Here is a 22,923-nt window from a genome sequence, read left to right as displayed (position 1 = left end):
AGAGGAAATGATTTCACCCAGCACCAGGCTGTCACAGTGCAGGCTAGGATGAGATTAAGAGCAGAGGCATTTTATCAGAAAATTCTTGCCAGCTGACAGTTTGTCTGTTCTCTTAAGAGGAGGAAATGGGAGCACCTGGGTGGCTCAGTCAGTTGAGTGTACAACTTCAGCTCAGGTCATGATCTCATGGTTGGTGAGTTCGAGCCCCGCGTCGAGCTCTGTGCTGACAGCTCAGGGCCTGGAACCTGCTTCAGATTCTGTGTCTCCCTGTCTCGCTGCTCCTCCCCTGATCAATACTCTCTCTTTCAAAAATAAATAAAGATTAAAAATTTTTTTATTTAAAAAGGAGGAAACGGTCGAACCCTTTCAGGGAAAGGTTTATGGCCTGGCACTGGCCCCTGCCCTGCCTGGAGGGGTGGGTGGTTCCCCAAGCTGGGATCTCTGAGGCTTCTTCCCAAAGCCAGTGTGCTATGCATTGTCCCTTCATCCTAAACACGTTTGGAGAGACGTGTGAAACCCGCAGACATGTAGAAAATAGCACAGCCATTCTGATACTTGTGAGCTTGTGAAGGTTTCTTCGGTAGCAAGAATGACTGAAGCTAGACATTAGGAAGAACTTCAAGTCGGAAAGCAAAAGATAATGAAGGTGACTGAAAGGAAATAGGTCAATAATCTTGTTCCGTAGAAACTGGATGGATGGCCAGAGCAGTGTCCTACACTACCGGGCATTTGCCATTTCCATCTCTTGTGTCACAAGACTCCTGTTTGGGGTCAGCACACACCTGACTGCCACAGACACCCGTAGGCCATCGGAGACCTTTTCCCTGGCTTGTGGTGAAGTTGAGTCTGTGAGGAGCTGGGAGAATGTCTTTCCCTGGAAATAGCTCAAGATCCAAAAAAACATCTGCTCTGCTGGGGTGAGGTAGGGCCGATCTGAGTGGGACGGGAGGAGGATGGAATAAAGGGACTTTATAGCCATGAGGAAACAAAATAGCTGGGCATGGCCCAGCCTCTGGGATGCACTGTGTGTGTTGCGATCATCACCATCCCTCAGAGGGACCCAAGAAGGATTAGATGAGGTCTTTGCTCTCCAGGGAGTCATCGCTCTTGAGCCAGAAGGTGAGGAAGTGCGACATGCCCAGATGAAGGAAGGAAACCTACATTTACAGGGGATCAGTAGGTCCCAGAAGCTTTATGGACATTGTTTTGTCAACTCTCCCAACAGAAGAGGAAACAGGCTCCGAAAAGTTAGGGAACTAGCCAAGACCACACAGCAAGTGAGTTGTTAGATTTTAAACCATGGTCAGTCTGGTTCTTCATCTCCCACTCGTTATATCCTGCTGCCTCCCAGCCCTTATACCTCCTGGCAGGCTTCTCTTGGCATCCTCTGTAACTCAGAGCTTCAGAAATTATGCTGTGCAGAAAAGAGCACTACTTTTCCATTTAAAGAACTCTCTCACAAGAACGTGAGAGAAAGATAGTTCAAGTTAAGGACTGTTCTTTATTCTGAAGTCACTTCCTTCCTACCTTTTCATATTCGGAAACGGAATGAGGTTTTTGCTTTTTTGTTTTCTTGTTTGAACAGAATAGCATGTTGGAAATCCTAAAAAGGAAAAAGATAGTTGTTCATTATATAGGGCTTACTGAGCATTTTACACACCTTAATTCTCCCATAGAGAAGAAAGCGAGGCACAAGGTTAAGCAACTTGCCCAAGGTCACACAGCAAGTCGACGGCAGAGCCAGCGTGCAAAGCCAGGCTGTCTGGCGTGGAGTCCTACCTGCTGCAGCGCTGTCCCCATCTGTGCACTGGCCAACATTGCCTGTGGCCTCCTGTGTTCCCTCCTCTCAGGGACCCCAAAGCACTCACACCCTGGACCTGGCTCCCAGCTGGCTCATGGGCTGATGTCTTTCTTGAGTACACCTCTCCCAGCATCACTTATGTGGCTCCTGAGAGTCACCGTGGCCCATGGTAACATACCCAGACCATGGTGGTGGTGGGGGGGCGGGGGAATAGGTCCTTAAAGAATGAGTCCATTTTCTTTCCTAAAAGTCTTCCTTGCTGAGACAATGGGTGCAGCTCAGCTGCGGCCAGATCCCTGCCATCTTTTCTGTCCTGCCAGCATGGAGTTGCAGGCCATTGCCCTTGGAGAGGGGCCTCCTGACCTGTGTGGGGTCTGCAAGATCTCGAGTGTTCCCGGACCTGCCCCGTGAGCACGCTATGCAGGCTTGGTGCTGCTGCAAAAGCAGCCACCGCCACTTACGTAAGGACAAGGAGGACATTTGCCCCCAAGGAAAAGCAGGAAATAATAAACACAAATTCAGGACAAAGATTCCTTTGAGAAGAGGAGAAGGAATATGTGAGGTGTCAAAGTCTTCTAATGTGCCATTTCTTGAGCTGGGTACAAGTGAAGATTTTTCTTTACACTTTATATATGTTACTCATATTTCCATATGTAAAATGGCTCATAATAAGAGAAAAAATTAAATAAAATCCAGAGTTTCACTAGGCTGTAAATACGAAGTGTTCCCTGCACTGGCTGTGTGACGACTTTAGGCTGTGTGTCCAGAGATGGTTTTAAAGGCAGTGTTTCTGGAGCTTCCTTGCAGGGTTGGGTGCCACGAGGATGTCAGGCATGGGACGATCTCTTAGGGACGATAACACAAGCAGACATAAACGGTGAAGAAATCTGAGGTGCATTTAGGGGTACAGTGAGTTCTGTGTCTGGGCTTAGAGAAACATGCATTTGTGAAATTGTGTGCTGTGTGTCAGGGAAGGGGCAGAAAGCGGGTAGGATGTCCTTAGAGCCTGATTTTGTTACCAGATCTATGCCTATTTGTGAGAAAATAAAATGCTCAAAATATTAGGATTCCAGTGGCAAGAAGATGGCATTAATCAGTGTGGCCAGTTTAGGAGCCTGTGAGGGAGGTGTCCAGAGGAAACTTCTAGATGAGATTTCCCTGGAGGACAGCAGGTTCTGATGTGCCCAGGTGCTGCTGTTCCCTTGTGGGGTGGGCTGAGTAGGGGAGGCTGATGCCCACACTGGACATCTGGGGACAGTCTGCCTGGGCTGCTTCTGTGACCATCCTTGAGTGAGCACCACGGTACTGTGGGCCTGGATATGGGGAAGGCACAAGTCCAGAGGACTGTGGTTCCTTTGACAGGAAACCCCTACAGACAAAGCAAACCAGCCAGCACTTTTTTGGAACAGCTATGAGACCAAAGCCCAGAGTCTCCAAGGAGCTGACAAGAGAGAGCATCACTTACTCTCTCAGGGCCCTTGGGAGAGGGGAAGGAGAAGCATCTGTCACAGTCAATGAATCCAGGGCAGTTTCTGCAAGTGGATGAACCCAGAAAGCCACAGCTGCCCTCCTCCAGGGGTTTCTATTCTGAGACCTGGCTTCCAGCTTGGATAATGGAGGTCAAGGAGCCATGGGCTGGGGCAGGTGCTGCCATGGATTAAATGACGTAAGGGAAGTAAAGGGAGGCTTATGCTGTGTCCTTGGGTGTTGAGGGCAGAGGAGCCAGAGCCCAGCCACTGGGCAGGGATGGTGCAGTGTGGGCCTAGGGCCCATGGAGAGGAAAGGAAAAATGGAGAAAGCTGAGCCTCTCCTTCCTTCCAGATGTCAAAGCATTTTGCAGAGACTGTCCATTTCATGATGAGGAGACAGAGGTCCAGAGAGAAGTGGCATGCCCAAGGTTATACCAAATGCTGCGGGCAGAAGCCAAATTGGACCTTGACTCACAGCCCAGTGTTCCTTCCACCACCTGGAGTAGCATTTTCTAGCCTGTCCTTAGAATGAGTACAGAGCGAGTCTGTTTCCAGCACTGGCCCTCTGTTCACCTCAGATTTCCCCAGTACTATCTGGGACCCAGAGGATGCTTGGCTTTCCTTGCTTGGTGCCTTTATTCTGACCATCTACGATCACCTTATTGATTCAGACATGGGAGATAAGGAAGTGTTTTAGTAAAGGCTGAAAAGTCTTCAGATGCGAGCCATGTTGTTAGCTTTTTTCTGCAAAATTCCTAGTTTCTTTGTCCCAAAAGCACTTTAAGAAAGGCAGGCAGGGGCACCTGGGTGGATCAGTTGGTTAAGCATCTGACTTTGGCTCAGGTCATGATCTCGCCAGGTTGTGGGTTCAAGCTCCGCATTGGGCTCTGCACTGACAGCTCAGAGCCTGGACCCTGCTTCAGATTCTCTGTCTCCCTCTCTCTGCCCCTCCCCTCCCCCACTCACTCTCTCTCTTTCTCTCTCTCTCTCAAAAATAAGCTTGAAAAAAAAAAAGAAAGGCTGGCAGAGTTTGGGCTAATGTAGTGCAATTGGTCAGGACTTCTGGAGGTTCTTCCCACATGAGGAATCCTTTAGCCCCCCTAAACCCTCCTGGCAAGGTCTCTAGTAATCACTGCTTTAGTCTTGCGCAGATGGGAAAACAGCCTCCCGCGGCCACCCACCAGCACCAACACCAACAAGCCCCTCAGGAGGTGGGTCTCTAGGTGCCTCCTCATTCCTTTCTCCACCTTCATGCCAAAGGCCATCACTCAAGCCAGCCTCCAGTAGGGCAGCATGGACCTAAGTGCCCTCTCCTGGCTCTTGCACAGTTCTCCAGTTACCTCCATCCTTCCAGCTCCTGGCAGGGGGCGACATGGCCTTGCCTGGGAGCCCAGGGAGGACACTCACTGACCTGAGTCAGCTCCCTGGCAGAGGCTGTGTGAGCACAGGGTCCTGCCAGGTGCATAGAAAGGCTGTATTTCCAGGACACTTGGGTGGCTCAGTCAGCTAAGCATCCAATTCTTAATTTTGGCTCAAGTCACGATCTCATGGTTGCTGAGACTGAGCCCTGAATCCGGCTGTGTGCTGACAGCACAGAGCCTGCTTGGGATTCTCTCTCCCTCTCTCTCTCTACCCCTCCCCCACTCATGGGTGCACTTCCCCCCCCCCCCAATAAATAAATAAACTTAAAAAAAAAGAGGCCGTATTTCCCATTGTGGCCAGCATACCAGCCTATCTATGAATTAATTTTACCTTTCTCACTCTCTTTGAAAGGAGATATTCACATCCCCACTTTGCAAATGAGCAAACTGAGGTACAGAAAAGTTAGGTATCTTGCCCAAGTCAGCTAACGAACAAGTTGCAGAACCAGGGGCCTCACTCCACTCAAGCTCTCTTACTTGTGAACAAGGATGCCGTCGGTGCTAGGATAACAGTAAACAGTGTCTGAAAACTCTCAGGTGGGTGGTAGCCAAATACTTTGTACGACCAGAGCTGCCTATGGCCCTTGGCACAGTCTTCAGCGTATGGCAGATAATCTGTGATCATCTCTCCAGAATAGTGTTTTTAGCCTGGGTCTATGGAGTCTCTAAGGCCTCAGAATGTGAAGGTAAAATTTGGCATGTATGAAATCATGTGCATTTTTCTGGAAAGAGAGCCCAGAGTTCTTTCAAGGTGTTTCAAAGGTGTTGGGAAACAGGAAAGGTTCTACAGGTGTGTGGGCAGGCAGACCCAGGTAATCTTTGCTGTCTAGAGAAGAAGGAAGAAGAAAGAAAAGCTGGTTATGTCACTGATTTGGTTCTCTGGGAAGCAGACTCTGAGTTGAGGGTGCTGAATGTTTCCTAGAGGATGTGCTTGGGATCAACACACACGGAAAGGAGGGCAGGAACATAGCATGGGGCAAAAGAAAAAGTCCAAGTGACAGAAGTCCAACAAAATCCTCAGCCAGTCCCAGGTGAGCTCTGGAGGGAGAATGACCTACCAAACTTGCCCCATGTTAAGTAACAATGGCTGAGCCTTTATATCCCTGCCTCAATCAGTCACTGGATTCCGACAGCTCTGGGAAGGACGTGACTTTGGGCCAAGGAGACACTGCCTTTGAGACACTCCCTGAAGGAGCTGAAGGGGCTGACAGCAGAAGGCAGTCTCCCAGAGCTGGGCAACAAGTCAGTCCTTGAAGGAGAGTCTGGGTGGTGCATCACTGACCCTACCTCAGTACCTCTGCCCTTGGGAAAGTAGTAGAGATTAAATGATGTCCATCCATCGACCTGTCCAGCCATCTATCTTTTCATTTAACATTTATTAAACATGTATTATGAGCCAGCCCGCTGTGATTGCACTGGTGATAAAAAGGTGTACATGGCATAGTCTAACAGAGAGAGACACATCAATGAATAATTAGAACACAAAGTGGTCATTGCTGAAATAGAGGCGAGTGCCAAGAATTATGAGAGCACATTGGAGGGTGGGACTGATTCTTCCCAGGGGCAATGAGTGTGTCCTGAAAGAGTTGACAAAGCAGAGAAAATGGGGGTGGGAGATTAGGATCATGGAGAGAAGATATCTCAAGGCAGAAGAAGGTTGTTGAGAGACATAGTGGTCTGAGAGGGCTTGGCAGATTTGGGGAGAATTTCAGTGTGCACAGAGTGGGTGGATCACTTGGTGGAAATGTGGCTGGAAGGGGAGGTTGTAGTAAGATCACAAGTGCTTCTAAGTCCACGCTGGTGGACCTCATCTCAGGAGTATTGGGAAGTCACTGATGGGTTTTGAGCAAAGTATTGACATTAAAGTATCTACATTTTATGAAATCAGCTTTGATAGCAGCGATGATAGGATGGAGTGGTCACTAGAACTCCAGGGGAGTCATATATATGCCATGCTCTCCGGGCCCCTATCATCCCTCCAAGCACAAGTCAGCTTCCCACATAGGTGACACTCTCTGATGTGATGTTCAGTCCCAACACACAGGTCATTCTGGTCTTGGGCACATGTAGTATTCCTCTGAGCAACTGCTATTCCCCCAATTTCTCAAAGACTTTCATTTGCCATGCTCAAATCCTGTCTTTTTCTCATGTGTGGAATAACCCCCATTCATGGCCTGAGTCCTTGTATTTTTATTGGTCTAATGTCATACGGGTGCCACCAAAGCCTTCTCAGAACCCTCTTGTTTTGGTGCCACCTACATTCTTTTTCCCTTCTCAAGTGGGTGTCCCAACGCAGGAAAGATTCTTGTGACTAGCATCTCCTTTATGTCATCAGTCACACTAAGTATCTCTAGGCTAGTGGGCTGCCATTCAAGGAATCTGTTTCCATACAGCTGGATAATGAGCCCAAGATAGCTAACATCACCAGCCTCTCTCTCCCCTCCTCTCCCTCTCTTCTCCTTACAAGAATCTATGCAGGTCATGGAGTGAATGAATACCATTCACATGATTCCTGTCCAAGTGCCAGGCTGCCTGAAATCTGACCCACTGGGGACAGCAGCTTCATGATATCAGGTCAGCCCAGTAAACTCTAGACACTCAAGGGGGCACAGCCTGTGTCTTGCAAAGTGTGATGTTCTGGACATTGGAACAATGGGCTTACGGTTCCATAAGAGACTGGGATTGAAGTAGATGATCTCTAAGTTGAAGTATATGGCCTTCTAGCTGCAACAGCTAGGATGAATATTCTAAACTCTTTCACTGGCCCATTTTTATAGATGGGGTACAGAGAGGGAAAGAGAGGCTGGGAACATTCTTTTGATGAGAAGTTTTAAGTACTCAGGCCTGTACAGCTCCCTGAAAAGTGACTACAACACAGATCCACACAAGGAGCATTGGACAAATGTCTGCCTAGGGCATACCTCATATTGTGACTGGTACAGCCAAGGAGACTTCCTGTAGGTGGTAGATGTGTATGGATTCATCAGAGGTGATGGATCCCATGATTTGTGATCCCCAACACCAAGGTCCTTCAAAGTGTTGTTGCTCCAGTAGGTGGAGAACAAGGGTGGGAGGAAGTCTCTGTAAGCCAATTTGCCTTTGCTTCTCTCCCTAAAGACCATGGGAGTTAGTCTGGAGGTCTGGGAACATGAGCTATGATGGAAAAACCTTACTGTTTGTTTTGTGAAGGTTGAAGAGGGCTAAATGTTGAGAACCCCTTCTCCTTCCACATAGAAATTCTCCATGCTGTTTTTCTGGGAATTCCTTTGAGACTCCATGCTGTAGGTTTCCAGCTCCAAATACTGCCACCACTGTGGTCATCATTTATCAAGGACTACTGTGTGCCAGGCACTGTACTAAGTTCTTTGCAAGCTATATTTATTCCTCACAGCAACCTTGCAAAGGAGTTAGGATGCCTGTTTTGTGGAAATAGAGGCACAAGGAGGTTAGGCAACTTGCCCAAGTTCACATAGTAAGTAGCAGAAAGAGGATTCTAACCCAGGTTTTCCTGACACCAAAGCCCATGTTCTTTTCTCTGTACTGTATAATCTTAAACTTTGCCATATTGATGACATTAGTTCTGAGTCTCCCATAGCTACTTTATACCACACAAGTGAGTGGAGAAGTCTAAGGAGGGAAGGCAAGGACAAAGTCCTCTTTCTAATACTTTTCATCATATACTCGGATTGAGGGGTGTGTCATAGTCTCTCAGATCCCTTTGCATAGAGGTGGGCAAAGGCAGAGTTGGTTCCATCAGCCAGACAGTCTGGAACCTTGGGGCTGGTGGGCCTTGGTGTACTGGCTTTGACACTGGAATCCAAGCTTCCAGAATTCCAAGCTTAGAGATAAGTAAGTTCTCATCATGTGACAAGTAAGGAAAACTGACACAGAAGGATGAACAAATTACCCAAGCCACAGAGCTAGTTAGAAGCATTATGTATGCATCAGTGTATGCGTTGGTGTGTGTGTGTGTGTGTCTGTGTGTGTGTTGGGATGTGTGTGTGTGTGTGTGTGTGTGTGCGTGCATGCATGCATGTGCATGTGCATGTGCTAGAGATGACAGTGAGGGGTCTCCTAACTCCCAGGCACTATGAATGAGTTCAGGAGACAAGGCCTTGGAGTCTGACTATATTCAGAGGGGTGGACCACAAAGAAGGCTATTTTTAAAATCTGTTTTGGTTTAACACAAGTAGTTTATTTGGGATAAGATGACTCCAAGAAGTGCCAGTGTGGGGGTGGGGGATGAGACACAGAAGAGAAGGAAGCCAATACATGTTCATTAATGATCAGGTCATGACTTTGGCCACTGGGCATTTTTGGGAGATGGCATGGAATGTGCTTTGGAGTTATTCTGCTCAAGGGATGAGAGGTCAGAGTATTTATTCACCTGCCTTCATCATCACTGGTTGAGTATTGTTATTAGGGGGCATCAACTTCCCCAGAACCTCTTGCCAAGTAGACTCCCACAGTAAAAGAAAGCATAGGGCTATTTTTAAAGGTGTTTGTAGTCCTGAGTAGCCACCAGTTCTCTAAAGATTCTGGAAAACCTTTTAGGGTGAAGAGGCTTGGGCATTAGCACCAAGAACAGTCTGGAGAAGAGATGTATGTATGACACTGAATGGTGCCCCCAGGCCCTGGAGGCAGGTTGTGATAGGAGAGGGAAGGGCTATATCTGTGTGCCCTATGGGAAGAATGGGTAAGTCTTATGACAAGATGAGTTGCAGTCAGATCTTCAACCAGTGAAAACTGGTGAAAAAAAAAACCATATCAGATAACTAGAGCTCATCCAACTATACAACTCGATTAATGGCCATACAGAAAGTGATGGAGGAAAGAATCATGCATATAGAGGGTTTCCTTAGGGAGTTTGGGGCTCCTTGTTGCTAGGGCCAGCCAATGTACTCTCCTTTATGGGAGCAATGAGGCCAGGAGTATGGGGAGGATAGATGGAGATTGAGTGGAAGGGTTCGCCACTCATCCTTGGTTATTCTAGTACCAGGAGGCTCCAAAGTTGGGTGAAAGCAACACGAAGAGGTCTCTTTTCTGCCTGTTGATTTGGGGGCACCTTACATGGAGGCAAAACTATAGAGCAAAAAAAACCCCTAAGTATTGCCTGGCTTTTGGAACCAGGTCACCCCACCTTCTATAAGAAAGGGAGATTGGAGGGCTGGACTAGGTGACATTAGGGTCCCTTCTAGTCCTGATCTTCTATCTCTGTCTGCTGTCCCTTGACTCTTGCTCTCCCTTCAATTCATCCATCAACAAGTATTAACTGAGCACTGATCATCTGCCCAGCATTAACTGGGGAGCAGGGATAAAATAGAATATAGGTCCTGGACTCTAAGAGGCGATAGATGGGGGACATGAGTTAACACTGACTGAGCACTTACTCTGTGCCAGGCAGTGTGCTAAACACCTTATATATACTGACTCCTCTGCCCTCACCATAACCTGATAAAATAGGTACTAGTACCTCCACCATACAAATGAGGAAGCCAGAGATGGGCTCAGAGGAAAAGCAACTTAACTGAAGCCACATGGTGGTAGAGTATGGATTTGAGCCCATGCTGTAGCCACGATGCTTCTGCTCCTGGGAAATAGAGATAGACTCTCTAAGTGCAGCTCCTAGCGTGCTAGCAGACGGAGCAGTCAAAGCTGGAGTTGCTTGGGAAAGCTTCATGGACAGGTGACTTAGCACTTGGCCTTGAGGGAGGGATGGAACTAGGAGACTGGCCAGGGAGGGGAGCAACCTGAGTGTATTAATTCCCCAGGGCAGGCTGGGGTATGACGGCTCCAGTTAGCAGGTATCTCCTCAGGGTAAGGAGGTGGGCAGCAGCTATGGCTCAGCCTCCTGGGGCTCCATGGGAGGGGAGGAGAGGCCAGGAGCCAAAGACAGATCTTCCCCTAGACCCAGCAGGGCAACCACCCTTCTCTTCACAGACCCAGTCCTAAAAAGCTGGTGTCCGCCTGGCCTGGAGGGGCTTTATGCTCAGACCAGGCCTGTAAGCATCACTCCTTCCCCACAGTCATTTGGGCAGCATAAAGATGGAGCTGGTTCAGTGTGTGGATCAGCTTCTTTCCAGCTGCCTAAGCCACTGGCCAGGGAACCAGACCACTGATAATGATGATAGTTAACACTTATATTTAGCAAGGACCCTGAGCCAGGCACTGTCTTAACTTTAGCTAATGTAAGCCTTCCAACATCCTTATGAAGGAGGTACTATTACTGTGACCATTTTATAGATGGGAAAACAGAGGTACAATGAGGTTAAGCAGCCTGTTCAGGTTCCCATAACTAATAAGAGTCAGAGTCCAGATTCCAACCCAGGAAGTCTACTCCTACCTACTCTGCTCTACTGCAGAGCAGAGGTTCTAAGCAAGCAGAGGTTCATGAGCTCTGATCATAGCTGCTCCTTTCCTCTGCCTGGGATACCCTCTCCAAATTCAGGCTCTCTTCCTTGCCTGAAGCTCTTCCCTGCCAAGGTAGCCCCTCCCTAGAGGTGACTTCAGGAGGCACCCCCAAGCCCCCACCACTAGGAAGGCCCATCGCTGCCTGAAAGGCCAGGCCAGAGTGCCCAGTCTCTCTCCTCACCCCGCACCCACATGCACCCTGTCCCGCTCCCCCCCCAACCGAGCACCGTTGCCTTTTGTTCACAGCGATGGCTCCTGTGCCCAGGCCGGTGGGGGCATGGAGGACTCCGTGGTGGCAGCGGCGGCGGTGGCAGCCGGCAGACCCAGTGCCCATGCCCCGAAGGCTCAAGCCCAGGAGCTGCAGGAGGAGGAGGAGCGGCCGGGGGCGGGGGGTGCCTCCCCGAGGGCTGGCTCCCACCGCGCGGCCTCCCCCGGCCGGCAGCAGCCTGCCTTGGCGACGGCGCTCTGCTCCCACGCCCCTAACGCCTCCGATTACGAGCTCTCCCTTGACCTAAAGAATAAACAGGTACCCAGGGCCTCCAAGGGGGGCGGGGAGGGTGGTGAAGGGGCCCTGCCTTCGGGGGCTATCCAGGGTATCTCCCCACTTGGGCCCACCTCTGCTGTGCTGTAGGCACGCCTCTTTTGCCACTAGTTTTCCAAATTGAGCTAAGTGTTCTGCCCATCCCTGTAGCCCAGTTTGTCAGGCAAGCAGCCTCAACAGGGCCTGGGCCACACCCTTGCAATGCCTGTCCCTTAGGCAGCGTGTCCAGAGGTCTGCTCCTCTTGCCATGTGCAGGATGCCTAAATTGCCCTCACAAATGTCTAGGCAGGTGGCCCACTGTTCTCTGGGGAAGCCCCTACCTCCACTGCTGCTTAGAAGAGATAGCCCACTCACATGTCCACCCAAGGAGCAAGCCCCATGTGTAGGCACACTTAGGTTCAAATGAGATGCAAAGATGGTGGTCTCCTCTGGGTAGACTGAGGATTCCCAAGATAAACCAAAGTCCCCTATTGGAGAACAAATTCCATTTGTGTGTGTGTGTGTGTGTGTGTGTGTGTGTACTCATGTGCATATGCTTAGGGAAATATATCATGACTGAATTTTGTTAAGAAAGAACATTGAACTTGGAGCCATAGACATAGGATCCACCCCTTGGTCTTGCTCTAGTTAAGTCTGTGACTGGGAATGCCAGTTAAGCACTCTGGGCACTGGTTCGAAATTGGGAATTAGACCTTGAATCATCTCCAAATGTGTAGGTTTTAAAGAAACATTCTTTAACTCCATGGACAAAGTGAGTTTGGGGAAGGAAAGCTAGTAGAAAGGTCCCTAAGACTGAATCAGGCCAAACCAACTTCATTTCTTTCCTTCAGCATCAAGGTCGGCTGGAGGTGGAACATCTGGTTTTCAGTAAAGTATTTAACAAAATCTCCCATGATATATATGTGGACAAGATAGGAAGTGAATCGGATGACAATATAGTCAGGTGGGTTGTTTTCAAACAGAATTCTCAAAAAACGTTGGTTTTTCCATCCATGCCGTTTCCTGGTGCCTTGAGCGGTGCACTGTCCTTGGTCCTGTTCAACCATTTTTGACAAGGCACTACTTTCTAGTGACATAAAGCTAAAGGGAACAGCTAATACCTTGGTGATAGAATCCAAGATTTTGTAGAAATCTCATCCAGACATAAAGATTTAAATGAAAAAGTCTAAATGAAACAGGGAAAGAGCTAAAGTTCTGCTCTCAGCTTTGAAAAGCCCACAGCATTAGTATAAGATAGGCAGGCTTGGTCCTGGGAGAGAGAACTTGTGGCTTCGGTTGACTGTAAGCTCAAGATGAATCAATAACCAGTGAAATGGCTGCCAGAGAAGTGAGTATAGCAGCCTTCACAGGAGGGTGGATAAGCCTCAGTATAGGGGAGCAGCTGGCTGGAGCCCCACACTGGTTTCTGGTCAGGGCCTGTCTGGAGCCTGCCCTTGGTTCTTGGGGCTTCATTTAAGACAGAAGTAAGAATCGTGAGGATTCCAAGGTTCTCCTAAGAAGGAAAATAGGATTGGCTGGAGTCATATGGAGAAATTGTAGACGTGAAAACAAGTTTTAAATATGGAAGAGCTGGCATGTGAAAAACGGATTTGATATATTTTCTATCATTCCAGTCAAAAATAGTGGTACTAACGTATGAAAGCTACAGAAAAGGAAGCTTTTAGCTCAATTAACAATTAGAGCTGTTAAAAATATAGAAAGTCCTGCTTGTGAGGTAGTGAGTTCTGTGTTACCGGGAATGCCCAGGCAGGGGCTAGAAGACAGTCCATCTGGAACACTACAGTGTGATGTGGGTGGTCAGTTGGCCCAGATAAGAAGTATTCTCAATTCCACATGACTATGCTCCTTGAGGACAGAGATCATGTCTTACCCATCTTTGTACCCTTCCCCCAGCATCTAGCAGAGTTTCTTGAACATAGTAAGAGCCCTCTGAGTGAATAATTTTTGAATAACTATGATGTGCAAAGCAATAAGAGAGTGGGGTAACAAAGAGAAAAAAGTGCTCCCTACTTGCCCCCCAAAAAATTGCAGTGCAATTTAATGAATATCCGGTGACTAATACCAAAAGAAACCTGTACTTCAGCTTAGGCAGGAGAGTTAGTTTAATTCTGACTGACTAGGTGGCATATGGAGAGCGATACAGGCTTCTGATTGGCATCATGGGCCTTTTTATAGTAGACACCATTCTGAGAGATGGGTTTGCATGTCAAGCCAGCAGGGGTGGGGGGGGGGAAGTTGAGGGTGTGACAGGCACCTTTATGCTGAGTGAATGCAGCTTCAGGGAATAGCGCATCTCCTCTGGCTCATGTATCTCTCTAGGCCAAGCATAGGCTGGGGACAGAAGGAAGAGGGCAAAAAGTGAGGGGGCTAGAGAAAAGTGATTAAAAACACGACACACGTTTATAAGAGACTGAGCTCAACTCCTGTCTCTTCTGCAAATGAACTGTGTGATCTTGAACAAGTTGCTTAGGTTCTCCAGGCCTCAGTTGTCTCTTAACTCTTTGGGGCTTCATACACGCTATTCTCTGTGCCTCTACCACTAACGTTCCTGCTCCCCCCCTCACTTGGCACTCGGCCTCAATTTGTTCTCCCTCCTCCTCCCTGGCAGCTTTCCCTGCCCTCCCAAGGCTGCATTGGATGCCCCTTCCCAGAAATCCCCTAGTACCCAGGGGGTACTGTCATCGCCCTTCAGCCCTGTATCATCATTCCCTGTTGACTTGACTCCTCCTAGAAGGCTGGGCCCATGACTCATTCATCATTATATCCCCATCATTATATCATGCCTGACACTGTCCCTGGCATGAAGAAGATATGCTCAGGGATGGAAAGGGGAAAATACTAAGTTAGTGACCTGAAGGGGGAGAGGCAAATGAAGCCTGGGTCCCGGACCTGACTTTGCTATAGGTTTCTTTAAGATCTAGGATTTAATATCTGATTCTGTCATCTCCACCAGTTGTGCAAATCCTATAGTACTTACACTAGAAAGATCTTGGGCAATCATTATCTCCCTAGTCCACCAACCTGCCAGGCCTGCTCCATCAGCCAGTCCAGAATCTCAGGCACTGCCTGTGGTTCCTTTCTGTCCCCACACCCCTCCCCCACCCCAGATCTGCTCCATCCCCAAGCCCACTGATGCTACTTCTTAACTATTTCCCAAATTCCACCCTCTCCTGCTAACCCCACTGCCCCCACCCCAGGCTAGGCCACCATCACTTCTCACCTGAGCCCCTGGAGAAACCCCCACAGGTTCCCCTACTTGGAGCTGTGCCTCTCCTAACCTGATCTCCACCCTGTAGCTGAGCCCTCTTTATAGACAGCACATCAGATGATGGTATTTTGCTGTGTGAAAGCCTTCCATGGCTCCTCACTGTGTGTAGGACAGATTTTTCCTGGTTCTTCTACCACCTGACACAACCCCACATCCTGCCCCACTGCCACGCAGGGTTCCTGCCATCCCCACTCACCTTTCTCCAGATCTCTGTGCTATGGTTTGCCTCTGGGCCTTGCCATATTTTATTTCTTCTGCTGGGAATACTCACCACCTGTCCCCCATCACACTTCACCTGGGTGATCTCTACTCATACTTCATGTCTCAGGTCAGCATCCCCAAGCCTGGGTGTGTGCTTTCACTGCGTGCTCCACTGCTGCCTCCATGCCATCTGGTAGCTGTCCCACTCGTACAGGCAAGGACTATGTCATTCTCAGGGCTGTCGCACAGTTGAGCGGATTGTGCACAGAACACCTTCGGAGGGGCCAGTTACTTCATGGTCTGTGTGAGGAGTGAGCACTCCCTAGGGTTCTGTGTTAGGTGATGATGCTACTCTTGTTCACCTTTGTTTCCCCACACAGCACAGTCCCTGGTGCCTAGGACATGCTCTGTACTGGAGGAACACATGAGAAAAAGAAAGAAAGAAAGAACGAAACCCGCCTCTGGGTTTCCCTGTTCTCCCAGCCCCTAGGGCCTTGCCCCACAATCACAGTGGGAAGAAGTGCCAGCTTCTCTGGGACAGCTTTTCCATCCTCCATTCCCTCTGCCCTCAGCTCCCTCACTTCATCTCACAGTGAGCCCAGGGCTACAACCTAGGGGGACAAGGAGGGAGCATGTAGATTCCTTTGGAGGATCCTTTAGAAAAGCAGTGTGGCAAGGATACATAGGGCACCCGAGTGGTTTCCAAATTCATTCAGGTTCTCTAGGGAGTTTGTATCCTGTTCTGTGCCACCGTTGAGGAACAGCCCACTGGAGCTCATGTGGGTTGTCCAAATGGCATCACTGTGTATGCTGTCCAAGCCAGGGGACCATGCAGCTACGGTCAGTAGCATCCAGGCCCTGCCCCCCACCCAAGTCAGGTCCTGGGTGGAAACCATGTTCTCTTTTTGGAGAGCAGACCCTTCCACAACAGATCTCCCATACCTAAGCCTCAGGGTCCAGCCTCACCAGGGGATACCTTCAAGGGAAGAGATTAGGGTTAGGGTTAGGGTGGCCATGTTTCCAATTCTCTGGGTCTCAGTTTCTTCACTTGTGAAATGAGGGATTGTACCGGAATATCTAAGGCTCCTTTCTCCTCTGAAGGCAAGAATCCCACCAGGGCATGGAGGGCACCTGAGGACCAACCCCCAGAGCATGATGGTGAAGGCAATGCTCATCAGGGATAGTCCTTCTGTTCACTTGCATCTGGTTCAGGGAACAGAATTGCATTGCTGTTCTGTGCAAGGCTTGGGACACCACAATACAAAAGACACAGGCACAGTTGTCAGGGAGCTCATTCCAGAGATGGGCACTGACTCGTAACCAGTACTAGCTAGCACTAATAGCATTAACTATGTGCCAGACATTTGCCATGCAATATCTCCCCAGACCTGCATAATATCCCAGTGAGCTAGGTACTACTACTATCTCCATTTTAAGAATGAGAAAATCACGGCTTAGCAATATTAAGTAACCTGCCCAAAGACACATCTCTAGGTGTGCATTCCTGGTGCAGCCAAGACTGGGACTCCACAGTCCTTGATTTTATCCAGAGTCTTCCACAGCCTCCTCATCCCAGTGAAGGGGTAGGTTCCAAGGAAGCAGTGCACAGGGTTCTGTGGGAGCACTGGAGACAGCAAGGAGCCCAACCTGGGGTTCAAATCAGGCTCCCCGCAGCAGCTCTACCTGAGACAGTCTCTGTGATCCAGGAGTAGCTGAGCTGTCCTACCCCCTACCCCTAGCTGGCTGTAGTCAGAAGAGGTTCCCAAGAGCAGCCCTGCTCTTAGGCAGGCCTCAGTGCCCTGCTGTGTTGAATGCTTGCTGTATTTTGGACAGTTGGACAGGGAGGTGGGCACACAGGGAAGACGCGGGGCTCACAGCCTGCCCAGTGCAGGCTGGCTTCCCTTGGGGCCGCCCTTAGCATCTCCAAGCTCCTCTCTCCCCACCCTAGACTGTCTGCTCCTAAGCCTCATGTAAGGCTTCCCTTGCCAAGTTCTGCAGCCTCATTCCATGTAATGCTTTAACATTCTCAGCTGGGAAATCTTGGATCAGAGGAAATCCTTGCTCACATGTGAAAGCCACCCCCACCCTGGCCTGGCTCCCTCATTCCCCAGCACTGCAGCCCCCCAGCTAGCTGCTCTTCCTCCCTCACCCTGACTTGGCGACCATCTCTCAGCGGCCCTTCTCAGGCTCAGCTGCTGCAGCAACCTGAAAAGAGGGAGCATGTTCTAATTAACACTGAGAGGCTCGTTAGGCAGACAGAGCCCCCTGAGCCCCCCTCCACAGCTTCTTCTGGCAGAAGCAGAGAGATTGCTCTCTTGGGAGGAAGCGAGGCTACAATTACCCATGATTCATGGGGTTTAGGGAGAAGTGAGATGAGCTGTTCTTAGGCCTGTGGGCCCAAAGACCCCTCCCCACTGTGGGGACCACCCACCCCCCATATCCAACTCTCTTAGCTCTCTGACCTGGCCTTGGTTAAGAAAAGGGTTAGGGGCGTCTGGGTGGCTCAGTCGGTTGGGCGGCCGACTTCGGCTCGGGTCATGATTTCGCGGTCCGTGAGTTCGAGCCCTGCGTCGGGCTCTGTGCTGACAGCTCAGAGCCTGGAGCCTGTTTTGGATTCTGTGTCCCCCTCTCTCTGACCCTCCCCCGTTCATGCTCTGTCTCTCTCTGTCTCAAAAATAAATAAACGTTAAAAAAAAAAAAAAAGAAAGAAAAGGGTTAGGGTTGTTGGGAGGGCCAGGCTGGGTGGACAGAACTGACCTGGGACGCTGCCAAGTTCCCGAGCTCTGTGGGAGGGAAATGTATATGTATGTGTCTGAGAGAGTTGTGGGGGAGGGGGAGGATGGAGCATTTGACTCCAAGCCCGGATCCGGAAGAGAACCTAGATTTTTATTTCCCCTGGGACATAGGACAGAGTTCAGTTTAGTTCATGTCCGCAAACATTTATTAAGCCCTAACCATGGCTCTGGCTCAACACTGGGCACCAAGAATGTAGAGACAGATAATACCATCCTTCCTGTAAGATACATTCCATGGGAAATCAGAGAGCATGGAGGGTGGCAGCGAAGGATGGAAAGAAACAGTGGGGGACAGTGCAGGCTGGGGTTGCAGCAGGCACGAGGCTGGAATAAATGGGAGATGGTTGTGTTAAATGCACTGGAACAAATGGAGAAGATCCAACAACTGAATTAAAATATCATAGTGAGCACTTGGTCCTTGCCAGGCTCTGGGCTAGGTGCTGTCCATGGATCAGGGGCCTCGAATAACTGATGCTCTGTTGGAGTCAGGGTAGGGGGTGTGGAGAGAAGGAAGGGTAGGTTAGTTAAATATCACAAAGATTAGTGGAGAAAACTGGGCATCCAAGAGAAGTAAGAAACAACGTTCTCCACAGGCACCTAAAGTGGTAAGATCCCTGTCTGGTTGGGGAACTGAGGAGGCTTCACAGAGGATGCCCATTTGAGGCAGGTCCTGAAGAAAGGAGAGAACATCATGGGCTGAGGGACAAGGCTGAGCAAATTCTCAGAGCAGGGAAGCCTAGTGTGGCTGGGGGAGGAGCAGAGGTCGAGCCAGCATGTACAGAGGCTTGGTGTAGTAGTAGAAAACGGGAGGTAGGCTGAGGCCAGATTGCTCAGGGTCGGAAGGCCAGCAGGAAGCATTTATATACTTATTTGGGGAAATGCTCTCAAGCAGCTGAACGTCTGTATTCACATCTGCTCCTCAAGAGCCTTCATCAGGGTAATGTAGTGTAGGATGGAGGGTGGGTGTGAGAAGGGAGCAGGGAGGCAGTGGGGAGGCTGCCAGGGTGGTCCAAGTGGGGAGTCGAAGAGAGCCCCATGTGGCAACAGTTTGGTGGAAAGGTCAGGATGATGCAAAAGGTTTTGGGGGTGGGGCAGGTGGTGGAATAAAGGCTTGGAGGCTGACAAATGCAGAGGGTGGGCAAAGGAGGATGCATGGACAAATACAAGGTTCCCAGACTGGATAGCATAACAGCCAAAATACTGTAAGGCAAATAAATCATCGAGAGCTGATTCGGGGAGGTGGGGCAAGGCAGTGGCTTTATATAGGTGAACAGAGGGATCTAGGATCAAGCCTAGGAATTGAAATTTGAGAGTCATTCACCGAATCATCATTGTCATCGAATAGCTACCACTTACTGCACACTGATTATGTGACAAGTTCATATGAAATGATTCAATTCTCATAACAAGCTACAGAGTCTGCAGGATTAGCTTCATAACAGATAAGAAAACTGAGAGTTGGAGATGTTAGGAAACTTATCCAAGGCCAACCAGCAGAGAAGAAGCAGATCTGGGGCTGATTATCTCCCCTAAGGCTTGTTCATCAGCCGATTAAAGTACAGTGAAGTTATGATAGTGGACAAGGTTCTCACACAAGAGGTGAGAAGATACTAGCCTGCAGGACAACTTAGAGTTGCCACAAAGGCTCTGCCGGAGATAGTTTCCCTCTTAATTAGTTGTTAATTATCAGCTACTGGAGGCTGCTCTAATGACCTCCAATGTAAAAGTCATGGAAGATGTCCAGAAGTGCATGGGAAAATAATTCAAATGTCTCTGCAGAATGGAAGATGGCACTCATATGACTTGTAACTGGCATGCTTAGGGATTTTGAGGTCAGAATATAGGATGGAAGTGCTGTATGGAAGCAGGCAAACCAAGGTAGACTGGGTCATGAGAGCCGAGGTCCAAGTTTCAAGGTGATAAAAATACGAAGAGCTGCAGAAAAGAGAGAGGAGGAAGGTTGAGGATGGACCCTCAGGTTTCATGAAGAAAGGTCTCTGGTTACCTTCATAAGAGTCATTTTAGAAAACCAGTGGGAGCAGAAGACCGATGCTGGGGGCTCAGGGCATATAAACTTGGATCAGCCATTCGCCATTTGTTCACGGAGTGAGGCAGAGGGTGTAGACTAGTGTTCCAAGAGGTTTGGTGGAAAACAGAAAGAAAGATATTGGGCTAGTGCCCCAGAGCTGGGGAGTCAAGAGGAGTTATGATTTAGCCTGGGGAGATCTGAGAGGGTCTGTAGGCAGGTGGAAAGGGGCCAGTGACACAGTGGAGTTTGGAAACACAAGTGAAATGCATCCGCTCCAGGAAAAGAAAGTTATGGGTTAGTTAGGGTGGTTTTTGAGAGTCACAAAGATAACTTTGCAATTAATTCTTTAATCCATTCAATAAATATTCCTTGAAGGCCTCCTGTGTGCTGGGCATTCTCCAAGCACTGGGGATAAAGCAGTAAACATGGCAAAGTCTCTGCCTTCATGGGGCTTACAGTATAGTGGAAGATTTGATGAACCAGGTTCAAGATATTTAAAATCTTGTTTTCTTCTCTGCTTGGGTGACACTGGGGACATTGGCTAGTAGAAGTCTCCTAGGGTTAGTTCAGCCAGCCTTCTGCCTCCAGATAGGATGATACTGTGCCAGGGGGATGGACATCTTTACCATTCTGGAAACATTTCAGGCAATGGGATTTCATACCTTCCCTCTGTTGCCAATGGCATCTCATAACCTGAAGAGAATGCTTTTGGGTCTAAGGTTTCCCTTGAAATGTGAATAGGCCAGTTGGGAAAGAAATATGAATTCCTGCCTGGTGTCAGTTTCTCATGGGACTTGAGGAGGGATAAGAGTGTGACAGAAATTGACGGAAGGAGAAAGTTAAGTGGTCAGTTTCCCTCACTCTCTATAACTTCCCCCTTGGAGGGCTCTCCTGCCTAGTCAAGGCCAATCTCCATTCCAGACCTCAGGGAGCCTGGCAGGGTTCTGCAGGGAGACTGAGCTGAGCTCTCTCCCCTCTGACATGATTTCTGCAAAAGCAGTGATGAAATGCCTCTGAGATGTCAGAAATTTCTATGTTTCTCTGGAGATCCTGGGTACATGATAAAACCCCACAGGCAGAATTCTGATGGTCCCCCAGATTCCTGATGCCCCTTTCTGAGATTCTTGCCCCCTGGTGTGCACATCCTGTATTGTTCCCTTCCCTTGAGTGGGTATGGGACTAGGGCATATAATAGGATATCACTCTGTCATTAGGTTACCATGCAGTTGACCTTGACCAAATCCAAAGGAAATCATTCTGGGTGGCCTGACCTAACCAGGTGAACCCTTTAAAAGGAGGTGAAGGGGCGCCTGGGTGGCGCAGTCGGTTAAGCGTCCGACTTCAGCCAGGTCACGATCTCGTGGTCCGTGAGTTCGAGCCCCGCGTCAGGCTCTGGGCTGATGGCTCAGAGCCTGGAGCCTGTTTCCGATTCTGTGTCTCCCTCTCTCTCTGCCCCTCCACCGTTCATGCTCTGTCTCTCTCTGTCCCAAAAATAAATAAACGTTGAAAAAAAATTAAAAAAAAAATAATAAAAGGAGGTGAAGCCTCAGAGACACTCCTCTGGTTGGCCCTGAATGGCCAAACTACTGTGTCGCCAGGAACAGCAGGCAGCTGTAAGTGAGGACCTCAGTCTTAGAATCTCAGGAAACTGAACTCTGCCAACAGCAATGAGCTTGAAAGAGGACCCTGAACCTTGTGTGAGACTGCAGTCCCAGCTGACATTTGATTTCTTCCAGGTGAGATCTCAAGCACAGAACCCAGATGAGCCATGCCCAGACTACTAACGTACAGAACTATGAAAAAATAAGTGGGTATTGTTTTAAGCTGCTGAGCTTGTGGTAATTTGTTATGCAGCTATAGCTAACTAATACACTTGGTGTGAGTTTTAAGAGTATCTTGAAAGCCCTTTAATATGAGGATCATGAAGACATTCTGCTTAAGGCCTTGTATCTCGTGACATGCAAACACTTCTGAGGGGAGTCATACAGGAGGCCTTACTGGCCACTCAAACCTCAATAAGCTGAAGTTTCCCAACTATCTTCCAAGAGGACAGCTGGATTTGGGAAGAGAGACAGCATAATGCCACTAGGTTTGGGGTTGGGAAGGGCCCTGAATGGCAAGACAGAAGAGCTGAAGGCAAGATTGAGGTCATCTCCTTTTACCTGGGATTATCCCTGGGGTTTGGGGTTGTATCTATGAGATTTTCTGGTCTAGAAGGGTGCCTCTGCTGGTCCAGCGGTGGGGGGCACCCACAGGGAAGGAGCCCAGGAAATTGTTGGCATTGTGAGAGGCAGTCACTCCAGCTGCCGTCCCTGGTGAGCCTCCTTCAACAGGAGGCAGGTTGAAGCATGGTACTGAGGGACAAAATTAGCCTTTCTATCTGTCCCATTCCATGACCCTGGGAAACATGGTGAAATATTATTGGTCGCTCATATCTCATCTAGTTAGCATCTACTATGTGCCAGCCCTAGGGCTGGGTGCTAGGAACACAGCGTTAATCAAACCCCAGTCCCAACCGTTATGATGATCCCAGGGTCAGGGATTTCCGCAATGCACTGATGTGAATGCTGAGGAAGAAAGCAGGTGAACAAGGTGTAGCAGCGAGTTGGGGTTTTTTTTTTTTAGCATTTCTTTTTAATTTTTAATTTTGTATTATTTTATTATTTTAAATGTACACACAAGTAGAAAGAATACTGTAGTAAACTCCCAGATAACTACGATTAACATTGTTTCATCTAACAGTTCCATTTTTTTGATGAAGTATTTTAATACAAATTCAAGATAACTTGTGTGTCACCCATAAGTGTTTCCATATGCATCTCTGATATGAGCATTTAAAAATGACTACCACAGGGGCTCGTGGGTGGCTCAGTCAGTTAAGCCTTTGACTTTGGCTCAGGTCATGATCTCACAGCTCATGAGTTTGAGCCCCGCCTCAGGCTCTGTGCTGACAGCTCAGAGCCTGAAGGCAGCTTCGGCCTGTCTCC

At 48.9% G+C, this 22,923-nt stretch overlaps 1 protein-coding gene across 2 annotated transcripts in view; it reads left to right on the top strand.

Moving 5' to 3' along the window:
• The window catches only part of IQSEC3 (IQ motif and Sec7 domain ArfGEF 3), a 108,372-nt gene that overhangs the window by 44,382 nt on the left and 41,067 nt on the right, over positions 1-22,923 (top strand). Inside the window, exon 3 of one of the 2 annotated variants that reach the window (XM_030322638.1) lies at positions 11,349-11,628. In XM_030322638.1, coding sequence (XP_030178498.1) covers positions 11,349-11,628 — 280 coding nt within the window. Of the gene's footprint in view, positions 1-11,348; positions 11,629-22,923 lie in introns of those variants that run through there. The other variant, XM_032593895.1, reaches the window with a different exon arrangement.

Source organism: Lynx canadensis, chromosome B4 (genome assembly GCF_007474595.2).
Source record: "Lynx canadensis isolate LIC74 chromosome B4, mLynCan4.pri.v2, whole genome shotgun sequence".
NCBI lineage: Eukaryota > Metazoa > Chordata > Mammalia > Carnivora > Felidae > Lynx > Lynx canadensis.
Note: the sequence above shows the minus strand (reverse complement) of the source record. Positions and strands in the feature narration are given on the sequence as shown.